Source organism: Lissotriton helveticus, chromosome 9 (genome assembly GCF_964261635.1).
Source record: "Lissotriton helveticus chromosome 9, aLisHel1.1, whole genome shotgun sequence".
In the NCBI taxonomy this organism is placed as follows: Eukaryota; Metazoa; Chordata; class Amphibia; order Caudata; family Salamandridae; genus Lissotriton; species Lissotriton helveticus.
In genome coordinates this window covers 18,165,201-18,183,902 of record NC_136070.1, presented here as the reverse complement: position 1 = coordinate 18,183,902, position 18,702 = coordinate 18,165,201, and the positions used below count along the sequence as shown (strand labels likewise).

Here is an 18,702-nt window from a genome sequence, read left to right as displayed (position 1 = left end):
CTCTGTTATCTGCAAAGATCTTGTTCGCGCTATATAAAACTTTCAAAATAAATTTAAAAACCTGGATCGCCAATTGTGCAGACAACATTGTCCCCATCAAAAGCAACATCCAGAGAAAATACTCCAAAAGGCCAGCTGGCACACCCAAGAATTCAGAACAGCGAAACGAGAGAGCAAACAGTTGGAGAGGAGATGGTTCACCCGCAAGGACACCTCTGACAAAGGCAGCATTCGAGACCCCCCCTCAACCTCTACCACCGCCCGATGAGGGCAACAAAGATGAAAGCCCTTGCCGCATGCATAACCAGTGCCAATGCCAAGGAACTTTTATACATGGTTAGAGAATTCTACAACCCGGCTGCCAGCAGAACACCACCACACCCTCACAGGAGCTGTGCGAGAACTTCAGTCACTTCTTCCACGACAAGATTGCAACCATTTGCAGTAATTTCAAACCCCAACCCACACCTACAAACTTCCTTGACAGATATGTCACCATCGTAACGGACACGAACCACACACTGACCATCTGGAAAATCCTCTCCACCCAGGACACCACCTCCACCATGAAATCCATCCACTCTGGAGCTCCCACAGACCCATGCCCGCACCACATCTTCAACCTCAGAAACCAAAGGATCAGCCCGGAACTCATCACCCGACTCAACACCTCTATTACCACCGCAACATTTCTCGATGCCTGGAAATACGCCAAAGTCAGAACACTACTAAAACAAAAACGCTGCCGACCCCAAAAAACAAAAACTACCAGCCAATCTCCCTGCTCCCATTCCCAGCGAAGGTACCGGAAAAGATCATCAACAATCCATTCATGACACACCTGGAGCAGAACAAGATACTGGACGCCTCCAAATCTGGCTTTCGCAGCAATCACAGCACTGAAACCGCCCTGCACGCAGCTACCAACTACATTCGAACTGTCCTTGACCAAGGATAAACAACAGCTTTGATCCTCCTCGACCTCTCCGCAGCCTTCGACACCGTATCCCACCACACACCAATGTAAAAACTCCACCAAAAGGGCATCCGAGGGGACGTGCTCAGGTGGCTCAACTCTTTCCTCATCAGAAGGACCCATAGGATCCCCCTTCCACCTTTTACCTCTGAACCCAAGGAGATCCCCTGCAGTGTCCGCCAGGGGTCATGCCTCAGTCCCACGCGCTTCAAGGTATATATGACCTCGCTGGCCAGCATCGTCAGATCCCACGGTCTCAACATAATTTCCTACGCAGACGACACCCAACTCATACTCTGACTCACTGACGACCCCACCACCAGAACCAACTTCCACAGATACATGACAAAAGTTGCCGAATGGATGAAGAACAACTGCCTTCAGCTTAACACAGACATGACAGAAGTACTAATCTTAGGCAATAGCAGCCACACATGGAACGACTCATGGTAGCCATCAGATCTAGAACCCAAACCAACTATCTCCGACCACGCCAGAAACCTTGGAATCATTGACAATAAGCTCACCATGAATTCACATAGCAACGCCATCTCCGCCACCTGCCTCCTCACTCTGCGCATGCTACGCAAGACCTTCAAGTCACACCCCTACACAAGAGACGCACAGTGACACAAGCCCTCATCACCAGCCGACTGGACTATGGCAATGCCCACTACGTAGGAATTGCCAGACACCTTTTAAAGAGACTTCAGATGATACAGAAACCCACAGCCAGACTCATCCTCTGCCTTCCCCGACAAACCTACATCACACCTCACCTCGGGAAACTCCACTGGCTTCCCGTACAGACGAAATACTGACCCACGCACACAGGGTTCTACACAACCAAGGGCCCGCCTATATTAACCACCGGCTGAACTTCCACACACCATCGAGAAGACAACGCTATGCCTCCCTTTCACATTCCCATACTCCCCGCATCTACAGGAGCAGAAGTGGAGAACGCTCTTCATCCAGTGGCAGTATCCTCCTCTGTAATGGGAATGCCTTGGCCCTCAACCAACTCAGGTCTGCTGCGAGGAAAGTTCTCCTGGGTGATGAAGAAATCTGGGGTGAACAGGGGTTGTATCACCTGTTGAATGCTTTACTATCACTGAGTAAAGAGTTTGCCTTTATCAACCAGTAAATGTAGGGGTAAATGTGTATCCCCTGCATCCTCAGGTGTGCTGCAACTATTGTTAAAACTTTTGTGAACACTCTTCACACCTATTTTTGCCAACAGGTAACACGTTTAACTGTATGCACTAGGACAACCCAGAGATATTTCTGTTTTCATTGTAAGAAGATGGAAGGAGAAGCTTTTTAAATATCAGTGGTCGCTGTGTAGTCTGCCTGTTCCACCATTACAATCAGTTCTGAGGTGCTGTTATCCTGAATATATGTCTTGTTACAAATTTGTTTGGAAATCTCTGATCAATGATTAGTCTTAATGTTAAGCCTTTCCTTGGTGTAGGGAAGTATGTGAGCGAATGTCTTGCTCGTACTAATTCCTCTATTTCCCCCCTTTAACGGGTCCTCTACTTATTTCAGAGGCCAGAGATGATCCGGTGTGTGTTCTAGTCTATTCGTTAGTATTTTGGGAGGTGTCTTCTCTAGATCTCTATACTATCCATATTGCAACGTGTTTAGCACCCATTTGTCGGAGGTTATCCTTTTCATTCCTGCTTCCACATTGTCCCTTCTTGGTAGGTGTACTGCTATTATGTCTATGTTCTTTGGAATTCCCCATCTCCAAAGGTCTTGAGCTACAGTTGAGAGTGCTATAGACTGAGTTCCTCCTTGTTTGTTTACGTAAAACATGGTGGTTAAGTTGTCTGTTTGTATCAACACCTTCTTTCCGTAGAGCTCTTTCTAAAAGGCTTTTAAGGCTAGGAACCCTGTCTTTAACTCCAAGGTTTTGATGTGTTTCACTGCATCCTGCTGTGTCCACAATCCCCGTACCTTGAGGTTGTTCATGTGTGCGCCCCATCCTGTCTGGGAAGCATTTGTTGTTAAGGTCACTGTTGGGGTTGGTTGTGTGAAAAGTCTGTCTGTGCTATGTTTGCTTTGTTCCACCGTGCGATCTCCTGATGAACGGTCTGTGTGACGACCACTAGATCCTCCCAACTTACTGCTGCTTGTTACCTTTGCTTTTGGAGCCATTCCTGAAATGGTCTCGTGTAATCGAATGTGAGGAATTAAATGAATGCACGAAGCCATCAGTCCTAGTAGTTCCCCCACCGTTCTCACAGTCAGAGGTTGCCCCTTCTAGTATACACGAGTCTCCTTCAGTACGGCCAATCTCCTCTTTTTGCTTGCGAACGCCTTTCCTAACACTGTATTTATTTCTGCGCCTAAAAACACCTTTATTTGTTCTGGTAAAGATTTTTCCCAATGTATTGAAAACCCGAGCTAACTAGTGTCTCTATCACCTGTTGTATATGTTGCTTGCAGAGACTGTAGGAGCTTGCTCTTACTAACCGGTCGTCTAGGAACGGGTAAACATGAATCCTTTATCTTCTCAGATGAGCGGCTACTGCTACCAGGCACTTGAGAACACTCTTGGTGCTGATCTTAGGCCGAATGCCAGCACTTTGAATTGATAGTGCGTTTAGTTGACCACAAATTTTAATAGGTTTTTGTGTCTCCCATTCATAGGCATGTGTAAGTATGCCTCCTTTAAGTCTATGATTGCAATGTAATCTCCTTTTTGCAATTGAGGTATCACCTCCTGCAGAGTAGTCATTTTGAATCTTTGTGTTTTTATGATTTTGTTTAGAAACCTTAGGTCTAATATTGGGCGTAACGTCCCGCCTACTTTTGGAATTAGGAAGTACGTGGAGTAAATGCTGTTGCTCCTTTCCTTGTGTGGCACATGCTCTATTGCATGTTTTCTTTGAAGTTCCTGCACCTCTTAGAGTAGCTGAGATAATCCCCTTTTTGAAGGTCTCTTTCTGCTTGGTCTTTTGTTTAGAGGTTGCTTGCTTAGCTCAATGCAGTAACCGTACTGTATTATATTTATATCCATTTGTCTGAAGTGATGTCCTTTCATTTTTGAAGGAAATATTTGAGACTGCCTCCCACCGATGTCGTATGCTGAAGGAACTGGGAACTTACAGGATGTTGTTTTTGTATAGGCTGAGTCCTTCTGGGCACACTCAGCGGTGTTTTCGGCGAGTGTGCAAGCTTTGGAATGCAGTCACTTAGTTGTGGTTTGTGGTGCGCCTCTTTGCGGCAGGCCTCTGCCACGGGGGCGACCTCGAAAGGATTGTCTTCCTTGCTGATACTGCCAGTTCTGCTGCTGCCCTTGCTGTTGACCCTGGCTTGCTCCTTGGTAGGTTTGCTGATACGTCTGATGCGAGTTAGTAGGTTGGCAGTTACCGCTACTTGCTGGTCGTCTTAAGGGTGTGCCTCTACGCATGCCTCAGAATTGTAGCACGCCCATCGATCTTGCTGTTTCGTTGTCCTTGAATTGGTTTAGTTTGTCGCTCATGATGCTTACGAAAAGTTTTTCACCATTGAACTGTGAGTTTATTATGTTGCTTTGAACTTCTGGTTTGAACCCTGAGATTCGCGGCCGTGTGCGTCTTCCTTCACTGATGCCGACCATCATTTGCTTGATGTCTCTGCTGCATCTAGGGCTGACTTCAAACATGTGTTCGCATTGTTTTCACCTTCTTCCACTAAGTGGCTAGCCCTTCTTTGGAACTGTTCTGGTAGGTTCTGTAGTAGGTCTCCTACTTTCTCCCAACATTGGTATGCATGCCTGTACAGTAATACATTAGAATAAGCTATGCGCCTTGATTCTCTGCACTTCTTCCCACCTTCCTTGCTACAATGTCCGTCCTCTTGTTTTCTTTGTCTGTGGTGGACCTACTGTGGTTGGTACATTAGCTCTTTCCCTAGCTGTGGAAGTAATAATAGAGCCAGCTGGTACAGACCCTCTGATGTATATAGGGTACTTTGAGGAATGTTTGTATTTCTTTTCTCCTCTTGGTGTGACTGCCCTGCATGTTGCAGGCATCTTAAAGGCATCTTTTCCCTGATCCAATACACCTGGCAGCATTGGAAGGAATTGTTTCTTTGATTACGTTGACAAAGTCTCGAACAGAAAACCTAATTGTGGTGTTTTTTTCCAGCTGCACTACCTAAGTTTCAGCTGCCTTTTTAATGACCTGATTGTACATCTCAATGTCATCCGGTGTTGAGGGCCTCACAGGATATGTATCAACAGCCTCTTCTGGTGAATCAGCGTCGAGATCTTGCCATTGCAGGTCTTGACCCTCTGAGTTTGCCGAACCCACAAACTGTGTTCCTCGTCTTCCCCTCTTCTTGGAAAAATTCTTCTTCTTCTTGTACAAGTGGTTCAGGTGTCGTTGGCTGCAATGCCTCGACAACCTTCTCCCCTTCCATTGAACTTTTCGGCAGTATCTTGTATTGCTTCAAACTTTCATCAATTTCTTTTTTGCGCCGTAAAATAGCTGCCATTTTGGCTTCCAGCCTCTTTCTCGGCCACGTGAGTTTCGGCATGGAGACCTTCGGCCTTTCTTGTCGTGCGTGCTGACACCGATCCGGCCGTCGAAGCCTATTTTGACCCCTCCTTTGTCGACGGCGAATCGTCTTTTTCGTGACCTTCTTTCGATATTTTTGATCTTTCGAGGGTCTTTGCCGTCATGGAGTCCTTGTTCAAGGATCCAACAGAAAGTTTGCCTTTGAAAGCAACTGCAGTTGTCTAGTACTTCGACGCCGAGGCTCCTTTTGGGGATCTAGAGTCAGTTTTTCGTGACTCGTCTAGCCTTTTCAAGGTCGACGGTTTGCTGATCTCCTTCGAAGTCTTCTTCTCAACCTCAACGACTGGGACGTGTCTGTCCGCATCGCCTTCTGGCCCTTCGGCGACGTTGCACTCCTCCCAGGACTCGAAGTGATGGTGGTGGGCCTTGGTCTTGCATGTTATAGTTGGCTCTTCTCTGTCTCTCAACCGCAACATCTTAGGGGTGAAGGCGGAGCACACGCTGCAGTCGTTACTTTGGTGAACCAGCGGTAGGCAAAGGTTGCAGACAGGATGCTGATCCTTTTGAGCGTACTTGTGATGACAATTCTTGCAGAACTTGAAAGGTGTCTTTGCCGTTACCGCTCACAGGGAGCCCCCTGCATGCGCATTCTCGGTTTTCCGTCTAGGATTTGATGATTTTCCTTTCGGTGGACTCTAGCTGTTTGAACTGAAGTCCGGAATGCCAAAGACTTGTACTGCTGTCCGGCTGAAGTTTTTCCCTAATTTTCGACGATGTTTCTCTCAAAATCTCAGGAGCTCCTTCCGTATCAATCCAGACCCAACTGCGGGAAAAAAAGAATCTGAAGATGGCGACCAAAGGTGGGAGCTTCCGGAGGAAGCCCGTCGACGTCACAAGAGGAATCCAAATGGTGGTATGTCGACGCCCACCAACACCAAAAAAAGAACAAATACAACAATTCCGGACCCAACCACTAGATGGTGGAGTATTGTACCGCATTTGTGAATCCAGTAAAGATTCACGCTGCAAAACCACCTCTGTATACCCCCAGTGACGGTCTCTACCTACCCGCAAGTAGCATTCTCCTCCTACCCATGGGGACAGCCACACCCTCTCGTCAGTGACGGCCTTTACCCACCTTCTGTGACAGCCTCTACCTTCTGTCAGTGACGGCCTCGACTACCCACAGTGATGGCCTCTACTACCCACAGTGATGGCCTCTACTACCCACAGTGACGGCCTCTACTACCCACAGTGATGGCCTCTACTACCCACAGTGATGGCCTCTACTACCCACAGTGATGGCCTCTACTACCCACAGTGATGGCCTCTACTACCCACAGTGACGGCCTCTACTACCCACAGTGACGGCCTCTACTACCCACAGTGACGGCCTCTACTACCCACAGTGACGGCCTCTACTACCCACAGTGATGGCCTCTACTACCCACAGTGACAGCCTCTACTACCCACAGTGATGGCCTCTACTACCCACAGTGATGTTCGATACCTATGCTGAGTGGTGCATCTGAATATCCGCGGTGACGGGCACCTTTTTTCAGTCAGTGGTGGCCTCTACCTACTATCAGTGAGGGACTCTATCTACCCTCAGTGACAGCCTCTACCTACTGGTAGTGACAGCCTCTACCTACGGTCAGTGACAGCCTCTACCTACGGTCAGTGACAGCCTCTATCTACCCTAATTGACAGACTCTTTAGTTCACTGACCATTTAAATGTTCCCTCCTTGACACATTACCATTGCATCTTCCATCAGTGACTGCATCAGGCCACACCCTTAGCGACCGCCTCCACAGGCCACCTACGCGCACATCAGTCCATCAGTCACTTCCTGTACTCACCCTCAGTGACCGGCTGCAGCTTGGAGGACCGCTCCGAGTCGGGCGAGTGGAGCGGCTCCGGCTCCTTCAGGCTCTCCAGGTGCATGAACGGATCATAGTCCACCGAGGCCAGGTCGGACAGGCTGAGAGGGAAGTAGCGGGGGTTACTGAAGTGCTGCGCCCCGTACACACACCCGTGAAGAACCTGCAACACAAACCCAACACACAGCTGTGAAGAACCGGCAACACAAACCCATGGCTTTAAACCAGGGTTCTGGGGGTGAACTTGAGCATCTAAGGGGAACTGCAGAGCAAAGGCAAGGAATGGGTCAATAGACAAGTCGAGGAGCGCAGAGCTCTAACCAGTGGAAGTGAAGGGGACAGTTATAACAGGAAGACATTAAAAAGCAGTATAGAATTCAATTTAGAAGCAAGACACGCCAACAGAGGAACCAGGATTTCAGGCAGGATAGAGCAATCACCAGGTGTAGTTGGCCACTGGGAACCGGCAAAGGGGACCAGAGCCCTGAAGGGATTATGTGAGGAGGTGCAGAAGACCAGCCAGAAGGGCACTTATCCAGGTAGGATTTGAAGGGGTGGATGGGAGTTAGAGCAAAGCGTCAAATTAAGAGACCAGGTGAAGGGAACATTACCCTTACGGTTGTGATCGCCAGTAAAAGGCAGAGTGGATGGGGGTTGTGATGAGCAACGGACATCAACCAAGGTGAGTCAAACCACTGAGCTTGTGAGGGCAGGATGGAGAGAAACGAAACAAATCACCTGGGGCCGTTGAAGTCATAAAGCACAAGTGAGGTGACTATCAGCTGGGGAAGAAATGCTCCAAACAACAGAGAAAGGTATAGGATTCTTTAGAAAGGGACCTTCACGTGGTAGAGAATGGCAGATGACAACAGAGAAAGATATCAGAGCCTTTAGGGAGAAGGGACCATCAGCTGGGAGAGGAAGGCAGAGAACACCAGAGAAAGATATATGAACCTTTGGGAAGAAGTGGGCGGAAACAAAAAGCACTGGGGAAGAGAGCATGAACCCTGGGCGCTGGTACCCGCATCAGAGTAGGGACATGAGAGCCAGGAGGCAAAGTGGGCACAGACTGCCATGGAAAGAGATGTGGGTCTTAGAAAAGGAGAAACATTGAATTTAAGTTTAAAGAATATGATCACATGGATGAAGTGGCACCGAGTGCAAGTGTAAGAGACCTGGATCTCAGAAAGGAAGAAACACTGAGCTTGAGTTTTAAGGACACGATCTCATGCCTAAGGTGGCACAGAGTGCAAGTGAAAGAAACATGGGTTGGATGAGGAACAGCACAGGGCACATATGCCCTGGGACAGAGGCGCACAGGAGCAGAGAAGGAAACATGATGGGTCAGAACACCATAAAGAGAAATGTGGCACCAAAGAGGTGAAGGGATGTGATGCAAGTGAAGAGGAAATGAGCTCTGGTAAGTAGACAAGGAGCCAGTGAGGGTAAATTTCTTGGGAGTGCACAAATCCAGAGTTTAATGGTCATGAGCCTACAGGCAACAGGGGCACCTACACCAGAGGAAAAGACATACACCATGGAGAGCAGGAGGGCACAGAGCCCATAATGGGAGTCTACGTGGGGAGAGAGTGCCAGAGGAGGGGATATAAGCTGATGTGGGTGATCGTGGCGCACAAAGTCCCAGTGGAGGAGGCAGACGTCTTGGAGAGGAGGGCAGAGAACCTGAGTTTAGAAGATTAGAGTCCATGAAGGAAGGTGGTAAAAAGTACACGTGGTGGACACATGAGCCAGCAGGTGAAGCGGGGGAGGGACATTTGCCTTGGACAGGAGAAGGGGATAGATTTTGGAGGTTAGCAGTTCGGGGAGGAAGGCGGGGGGGATTTGTTGAGGGTACAGAAATTCAGTGAAAGAGAAATTATAATTAGTGATGAAAGGCACAGAGTGCCAGTCGGGGGACCGACCTTCAAACAAGATTACCTTGTATGCACTGTTGAGCACTGAATTGTCGCGCTTGTCATTCTCGGCTCCAGCGACATGCACCGGCTTCAGAAGGGTCTTCAGGGGCAGAGCCATGATCCAGTCCAGAAGACAGAGCAGCAACGAGACCACTAACTGAAACAGAGGAAACATGAGACACCACCCAGGGGAGCTTCATCCCCATAGCAGCCAATGGGCAAACCCGGACCCCAGACTGGTATGTGGGGAACAAACTGACACCACAGGCCAGGCCATGGGGCACAATCTGACACAACAGGCCAGGCCATGGAGCACACGCTGACACCAGAGCGCAGGCCATGGAGCACACGCTGATACCACAGGGCAGGCATGGAGCACACGCTGACACCACAGGCCAGGCCATGGAGCACAAACTGACACCACAGGCCAGGCCAAGGAGCACACACTGACACCACAGGCCAGGCCATGGAGCACACGCTGACACCACAGGCCAGGCCAAGGAGCACACACTGACACCACAGGCCAGGCCATGGAGCACACGCTGACACCACAGGCCAGGCCATGGAGCACACACTGACACCACAGGCCAGGCCATGGAGCACACACTGACACCACAGGCCAGGCCATGGAGCACACGCTGACACCACAGGCCAGGCCATGGAGCACACGCTGACACCACAGGCCAGGCCAAGGAGCACACACTGACACCACAGGCCAGGCCAAGGAGCACACGCTGACACCACAGGCCAGGCCAACGAGCACACGCTGACACCACAGGCCAGGCCATGGAGCACACGCTGACACCGCAGGCCAGGCCAAGGAGCACACACTGACACCACAGGCCAGGCCATGGAGCACACGCTGACACCACAGGCCAGGCCATGGAGCACACACTGACACCACAGGCCAGGCCATGGAGCACACGCTGACACCACAGGCCAGGCCATGGAGCACACACTGACAACACAGGCCAGGCAATGGAGCACACGCTGACACCACAGGCCAGGCCATGGAGCACACGCTGACACCACAGGGCAGGCCATGGAGCACACGCTGACACCACAGGGCAGGCCATGGAGCACACGCTGACACCCCAGGCCAGGCCACGGAGCACACGCTGACACCACAGGCCAGGCCATGGAGCACACGCTGACACCACAGGCCAGGCCATGGAGCACACGCTGACACCACAGGCCAGGCCATGGAGCACACGCTGACACCACAGGGCAGGCCATGGAGCACACGCTGACACCACAGGCCAGGCCATGGAGAACACGCTGACACCACAGGGCAGGCCATGGAGCACACGCTGACACCTAAGGCCAGGCCATGAGGCATAAACTAACAGCTAACACCAGTCCGCGCAGACCATGCCACCCCAGTCCAAAACATACGGCACACCCAAATACTAGCAGACCAATCGATCCAGCTCACAAAGAGGCTCCGAGACCAGACCCAGCAGGACACACAGACACCCCGGGATGACTGTTGTTTTATGTGGCGCACAGTGATAATCCACGTTAGCCTATTGGCACAAACAGACACACAAGCCATCAGTTTTGTAATGCTCACATTTACACACACTCACTGACATGCCTGGCCGTCCATGGAGCACAAACTGACAGCAAAAAGGCAGAGTCCCCAGAAGCTGGGAGTGTCTGTAGCCGGGACTGGCTAGAAGGAAGGGGAAACCTGCCAAACCAGCACCTAAGAAACAAGGGCCGGGGAATGCTAAAGGACTGGAGAACACAAGGACAGACACCACAACTATCTTTGTATGTATGGCAAGCACAACCAATGAAAAGGTACACAAGCTTCATAAGACTTCACTCACTAAATAACAAATTAGCACCCCAAGCCCTGTTTGGAGCTGGGGGGCCATACTCGGACAAGGAGTTTTGGTGCCATGACGAGTTTTCATGTCTACTACACATGGCCAACACAATCAATATGGAGGCAGTAAAGCTTCGCCAGATCGCAGTCAATGAATGCCCAATTAACAACCCTAAGGGAGGGAGCACAGGAGCCCAGGGCTTCAAGGGGGGAGAGCAACAAGCACTGAGGCAGCCTGGTGGCGATCACCGCAGGAGAGCACCACATGCATGGTGAGCAGAGGCTCTCGCTTTCTATTCCATGAATCACCTATCACTCGCCATTTTCAGTTCTGAGACAATTCTTCCAATACCTAGGCCGGTGGGCACTCTGTAGAGTCAGAGACGGCCCTCAACATCTACCCGGGACTAGTCACGTCTCTGGCTGTTATATCGGTCACTTGATCACACATATTCAATTCGCAATTTGCCAAAAAGGAACTTTTCATCCAGGAGTAACTTTCCGATAAGAACTTTGTTCCAAGATCAAGGAGATCACCAACTGCATGATGTGTCACAAATTGAATAAAATAAACGTGTGCTCAATCCCTGGTAACGTGACTAAGTAGACAAGCTTATATCAAAGGCAATGTTCAAAGGATTAAAGCAACACATAAATAGCAGAGAAAGTCACAAAAAACACAATAAGAACCCACAACCGCTTTTATGAGTAAAATATGAACGAAAAGACAAGACCCAATACGTGGAACCAGAGATATTCATTTTTACAGGTTAAGTGGAAACAGCACCAGGCACGTACAACGCACCAATGACAGTCTGTGGAAGAGGTCGACAGGGACCTCAGTGCGATTTGAGGTCGTCCCCGATCAGATACAAGTGGATTGGTGCTGGTGAAAGTCTGGAAGTCAAAAGGCTCGAAAAAGTTTCTAAGTCCTAACGCAGATAGAGAAAAAAATCCTCAATGAAAGGGGGGCCGCTTTTGAAACTGTAGCTGCCGCCATGGAACAGAAGGCTGGATACTTAAAGGAGGTTGATCATGTTGGCGCTTGGGAGGCTTGAGACTCATTGAATATTTTTTAAATTCCAAAAAAGAATGAGATTTAGTCTTTTTTTTCCATAGGTGAGTGAAGCCTGGACTGAGACAAAGCTGAAATGTAATCAAACGCTGTGGAACTGCTGGTTGGGTACTTTTTCCCACAGGTCCCTAGAAGCACTAGAGGAAAAGTTTTCAAAGTTTGCAAGTTTTCTTATGGCGACTGTAGGAGAGTAGGGTCTGCCATCCTATGATCACCCAGATTTTTGCTTTTTACTTCACTGGTTTACGACTTTCCCTGGCTGTGGGCCTGCTAATCAGACCCACAGCCTAGCTGTTCTCTCTATTCCAAATTGTACCCAGGTACTGAATTGGCACTGGGTCCTCTCTTGAGTCCCTGTACCCAGGGCAGAGGTGTACCCAGAAGTCTCCCAGGGGCTGCAGCATGTATTATGCCACCCCTGGGCTGACTAACTAAACAGACACAACTGGCTGCTTGACAGCTGGGAGCAAGGTGGTGTAATCACCCTTTGCTTTAGATATAGTATTCCTATATCTAAACCTAAAATGGGCACACAGATCTCCTATCAGTCACTCCTATGGCAGGCCTTAACAATCCTGAAGGCAGAGTGCTTGGAATCGTGTGAGATAGTGCTCTGGCATGAGCTGAGCCTGTCTGCGGCCTTCGGGATCTATCCCTTAGCCGTTTCCATGATAGCGTCAGACCATATACTCTTAAGTGCCTTATAATCCTCGCGGTTATGGTAACTTTGGTCTGACATTATCTAAACATGTCGTGTAAGGTGTCGTACGCTTTGGAATACTACCCCCTCGCCAGTTCTGGCGACGGGGGTAGCATTCCACCCCTCTAGAGGGAGAAGACATGTTGGTAGCTGTAACCCCGGTTAAAGTTGAACACAGCCTCAGCTCCACAAAATGGATGCTGCCACCGAGACACAAGTCTGCCCTCCTGCTGCTGGGAGTCTTTCCAGCAAGGGAGGCCTGGACAAAGGGTTTCCTGTCAGGGGCGGTGCCAGCACCATCCCAGACAGGATTTTGTGGATCCCAGGTAGGCAGGGCTGAAAGGAAGGTGACTGCAAGTGGCACCCCGGTGCTCACTGTGCATATGCCGGCTCAAACCAGTTCCAGGGGCACACCAGCCCCTGAGCTGGGGAGAGACCGGACAAAGGAGAGGGGTGTAACCACCACACTCCTTGTCCCACCCATGGGCAGGACCTAGTCGCGTGCCAGCCCCTTTTCTTAGGATAAAGGTAGGAGCAGGCCCCCTTCCCAAATTAGATCATTCTAAATCTTGAACTACTTTCCACGAAAGGAACTCTTGACTTTTCTGAAGACTCTCCCTTGTGGCTAAGGAGTAGCCACCCTGCACCAGCAGGCACCACCTAAGCGCTTGCGGTTTGCTGCACGTCTATCCTCCGGATCAAGACTGCCCAGCTCGACGAGACCCGGATTCCCCGCCATCTCTGACCTCTACCTGCCTCTACAGCTCAGCTGAGATTCGTGGGTGAGACGAGACCTGAGGGACCGGCTATCATCAAGACCTGCACGACGCTTATCCAGCACGACCGCCGAGGGATCCTCGAGTGAGTGCCTGGGGTTTGAGAAGCCCCAACCCTGAGCAGCTCCAGCACCGAAGTCCAGCCCCCCAGCATCCACGAGATCTGTGTGGGGCCCTTCTGCTCCTTGCTGCTAACCGCGTTGTCCGGTCACTTGCCCGTTGGCTAGTGGCCCTCCTAACGACGCACCCCGACGTTCTACACTGCTGGTCTGGTTGCTCCAGACTGTCCCTTGCTCCCTTTCAAAAGAGGAGCACCCCGGACCCTCCTGGTCCACTCCAGACGCCATCTTGACTCCACCGCGTGGGCTTGCCTTTGCCAAGGCTTGTTGCTCCAATCTTGGATCCAGCATCGCCGACAGCCGACACCTTCGTGGGACAGCTCGCACCTCCAGCCTGGTCGCCGACAACACCTCCTGGCCCGTGTGGCTACCAAGTCCAGCGTCGCCTACTCACCTGACTGCGGTGACTCCGTCCGGTGCCATCCTGGTGCCCACATAATCACTGGCTAGTGATTAAGAACTAAGTCCCCTCTGCTTTCAGGTCGTCTTCACCTCCGATCCAGGCTTGGATCACCTCGAACTTCTTCACTGGTCGCCTGCCAGCAACTTCTTCTTTCAGGCTCCATAGACTTCAACGAGGAATCCCGACGTCTTTTGAACCCTCTGCAGCCGCAGCCCCTGGGCTAGGTAACTTGAGTATTTTGGTGCTCCAGCACAGGTTCACTATCTAAGTGTCCAGATCCTTTTTGCGTTTTAAGTCTATCTAGCCGGATTCGTCCGGAAACAGTAACTTTAGAAACGCTAGCATCCATAGACTTCTTCCCGCATCCCGCGTGAGAGTGCACACTCTGCACCCGATCTCCCTAGGCCTCCTGCTCCTAACCTTAGGTTTCAGTAGTGTAGTCCTAGCGATCCTGAAGCCTCTGGATCTTGTTACTTACCTGCTAGTATTTCGCATTCCACTTTTGAAGTATATGGTTTTTCGTGCCCCTCTGGCATTTGTGTAAATTGTGCAACTTAAAGTGTTTTCTTAAGAGTTTTATATTGTGCTTAGCACCCTGTCCTCATAAAGAGTTCAGGGTAGTCTTGTTATAAATAAATATACTTTATTTTCATAACAACTTGTGTGGTGTCCTTTCACTGGGTGTTCAAGGGGTAATGTGATGGTAAAACAGCTGGCTTAACACGCCCTCTAGAGTCTAGCCTTAGACTGCTCTTGTCCATGCTACTAGGATAGCTGGTGTATCAGGTTGACTTACAACCAATCATCAATAAGGGTTGTTTGGACTGATACAAAGTGATCACTAGAATAGTGAGCACTGCACATCAGGCCAACTTCTCACAGTGACCTAACAATCAAAGGAGTACACTTCTAAAGCCCAGCAGGACCTCAAGAGAGACACGTAGAGACTCCCAGGATGTTAGAAAGAGGCACGCAAGCAAATCCAGTCACGGTCCAATTGTCATTGGTCAACTCCCAGGAAAAGACCTCTTGCAGCGTGTTGTGTCCCTGTAGCCATACAGGAGTCAGCCAACTCACCCGTGGAGGTCACGTCTTTGACCTGGGTGCAAAAAGAACAGGTCCAGGGCTTCAGGGATCTTCTCAAGTCACAGGCGCAAGCTTCAGTCGTCTTATGATTTTCTGCAGGTCCAGTAAGTGGTCTGAGGAGATGTCCTGGGGTGTGACATTTATGCCTGGCAGCAGTTAGTGGGTGGGGGTAACTCCTAGACACTTCCTAACCAATGGGTTAACGTTCAAGGTGGCAACCCTTCCACTTTTCCAGTAGTACCCGTTTGCCTCCACTGCAAACAATCTCACAGTGCCTCTCACTCTCAAAATCCAAGATGAAAAAACTGGGGTGACTGCCCAGAAAGTAGTCACTTTGTAACACTCATTCTAAGAACAAGGCAGTATGAAATGTTCATTGCAAGGTTTTAATCATGAGAAGCTTATACAAGATATTTAACGGAATTCAGCCTAGCTGGAGTTAAAGGTTGTATCTCTGTTGGGGCCATTTACACCGAATGAGGAAAACAAACAAAAACAAAGACTTGAGGTAAATATGGCAGTTCCAGGGATACGACTGGTCTGTGTCCTTCACCCTCCGTCTAAAGATCTTCAGCCACAGTTTGAATACTCGAGTGCTTAAGAAGACCCCTTAGAGACACTCCTAGGGAGGCGGTGTGACCCACTCTAAGGTACTCTGGATCTTCTGAGAGTGGTTCTAGGGATCAACTGTAGTACGGTGGGCTAGGACCCCTCTTCTACTCCTCATCAAGGCAGGTTGGTCAGTCGGAGTTGAGCGGCGAGAGACCGCATGGGGTAAGTTTGCCCACATTCATCTCACCTGGTGGGAGCCCAAAACAAATGCCCTCTGCGGTTGTTCAAAATGTCGTTTGTACAGTGAATGTACAATGTGATTGCTTTACTGCCACTACGTGAACTGGGATGGCAGAGGAGGAATGTATTTATGATTATCTGGAGGTTCTGTTTGCAAAACTAGTTTTGTTTGTTATAAAGGAGACTGGGATGGTTCTTGAACAGTCTGACAAGGTGATACATTTACTCTGGGCCAAGACGGAAGACAGCCGATCTCCCTTTCTCTTCCCATCATACTAAGAGCCTTTGAGGTTTCCTGGGTGCAAAGGTCTTGCGGAGTCGTGATATTTCAGTTTGCTATTATGAATGTAGGAGCTATCCCATCGATATCACGATGCACTCCGCTCGTGGCCTAGAATCTTATTCCGGCCTCAGCCGGTGACAAACACTTTCCAAGAGTAGTGGCAGCTGAAGTACATTTGTAACAGCTCCTTCGCATCATGACAGCTGCATTCTGGACAACTGGTGAATGGGAGACTCTGGAACACTTTGATACGCGGTGTTTGAAGATTGCCTTGTAAGCTCGTCGCTGGGTCGATGCAAGATCTGGATTCCTCTTACGTTCCTCTATGAAAGGCCTGAGGCGACAGCAGCCTTTTCTAGATCAACTCTCCACTGAGCTCCGAGTGAAGACATAAGCGGCCCACCCTGCCAAGGGAGATACTGTGCTTTCCATCCTATTCCATTGATCTGTTTCAGGAATACATGTGTAGACTACGTTGTGGGATATGAGAGAAAGAGTGAGGGATAGAGAGCTAAAGATAGAGAAACCACAAAGGGGTTCCAGCTACTCAAAGAAACGCATCAGAGAAACTGAAAGTGGTGTAACCAGGAACACAATACAATCTTCTCTCCTCAAACCACCTGTTCACCATCAAAAAGTTACACTTTAGTGACTGACTTGCAAACATACTTTGAACTGACTATGAGCTTATGCTTCCTTCCTTCAGTTGGGATTATACAAGGGACTGACGGACACTCACTCCTGTCCATTCCATGCTTGCTCTCTTCATGCAGACCACAGACTTGCTTGCCCCCCAGCTCCCCGGCAGCCCTTTGACTTACCCTTTTATCCAGCTCATAGGGAGAGGCCTCAGTGCTCGGTAACAGGTGGGTCACAGTGGCTATCAGTATCTGTGGAGAAGAAACACAGCCTCTGAATGAAGAGGATAAAAACTCCCTGGTACCCTCCTCTTGTGCTCCTTATTCTCCTCATTGGGGTCTGGAGCCGACACTTTCCCCTTGTATCCCTGATTCCCTGCAAAGCTGCTACTTTCTCTGTGTGCTCCTTATTCCCTGCAAAGCTGCTACTTTCTCTGTGTGCTCCTTACTCTCTACTAAGCTGCTACTTTCTCTGTGTGCTCCTTACTCTCTACTAAGCTGCTACTTTCTCCGTGTGCTCCTTACTCTCTACTAAGCTGCTACTTTCTCCGTGTGCTCCTTACTCTCTACTAAGCTGCTACTTTCTCCGTGTGCTCCTTACTCTCTACTAAGCTGCTACTTTCTCCGTGTGCTCCTTACTCTCTACTAAGCTGCTACTTTCTCCGTGTGCTCCTTATTCTCTACTAAGCTGCTACTTTCTCTGTGTGCTCCTTACTCTCTACTAAGCTGCTACTTTCTCCGTGTGCTCCTTACTCTCTACTAAGCTGCTACTTTCTCCGTGTGCTCCTTACTCTCTACTAAGCTGCTACTTTCTCCGTGTGCTCCTTACTCTCTACTAAGCTGCTACTTTCTCTGTGTGCTCCTTATTCTCTACTAAGCTGCTACTTTCTCCGTGTGCTCCTTATTCTCTACTAAGCTGCTACTTTCTCTGTGTGTTCCTTATTCTCTACTAAGCTGCTACTTTCTCTGTGTGCTCCTTATTCTCTACTAAGCTGCTACTTTCTGTGTGTTCCTTATTCTCTACTAAGCTGCTACTTTCTCCGTGTGCTCCTTATTCTCTACTAAGCTGCTACTTTCTCTGTGCTCCTTACTCTCTACTAAGCTGCTACTTTCTCTGTGTGCTCCTTACTCTCTACTAAGCTGCTACTTTCTCTGTGTGCTCCTTACTCTCTACTAAGCTGCTACTTTCTCTGTGTGCTCCTTACTCTCTACTAAGCTGCTACTTTCTCTGTGTGCTCCTTACTCTCTACTAAGCTGCTACTTTCTCTGTGTGCTCCTTACTCTCTACTAAGCTGCTACTTTCTCTGTGTGCTCCTTACTCTCTACTAAGCTGCTACTTTCTCTGTGTGCTCCTTACTCTCTACTAAGCTGCTACTTTCTCTGTGTGCTCCTTACTCTCTACTAAGCTGCTACTTTCTCTGTGTGCTCCTTATTCTCTACTAAGCTGCTACTTTCTCTGTGTGCTCCTTACTCTCTACTAAGCTGCTACTTTCTCTGTGTGTTCCTTATTCTCTACTAAGCTGCTACTTTTTCTGAGTGCTCCTTACTCTCTACTAAGCTGCTACTTTCTCTGTGTGCTCCTTACTCTCTACTAAGCTGCTACTTTCTCTGTGTGCTCCTTATTCTCTACTAAGCTGCTACTTTCTCTGTGTGCTCCTTACTCTCTACTAAGCTGCTACTTTCTCTGTGTGTTCCTTATTCTCTACTAAGC

At 49.4% G+C, this 18,702-nt stretch overlaps 1 protein-coding gene across 4 annotated transcripts in view; it reads right to left on the bottom strand.

Moving 5' to 3' along the window:
• The window catches only part of RALGAPA1 (Ral GTPase activating protein catalytic subunit alpha 1), a 575,362-nt gene that overhangs the window by 213,124 nt on the left and 343,536 nt on the right, over nucleotides 1-18,702 (bottom strand). For all 4 annotated transcript variants that reach the window (XM_078659361.1, XM_078659359.1, XM_078659360.1 and 1 more), the window contains 3 exons: nucleotides 17,175-17,243; nucleotides 9,308-9,442; nucleotides 7,349-7,532 (listed from right to left, as the gene is read on the bottom strand). In XM_078659361.1, coding sequence (XP_078515487.1) covers nucleotides 7,349-7,532; nucleotides 9,308-9,442; nucleotides 17,175-17,243 — 388 coding nt within the window. The remainder of the gene's footprint in view (nucleotides 1-7,348; nucleotides 7,533-9,307; nucleotides 9,443-17,174; nucleotides 17,244-18,702) is intronic.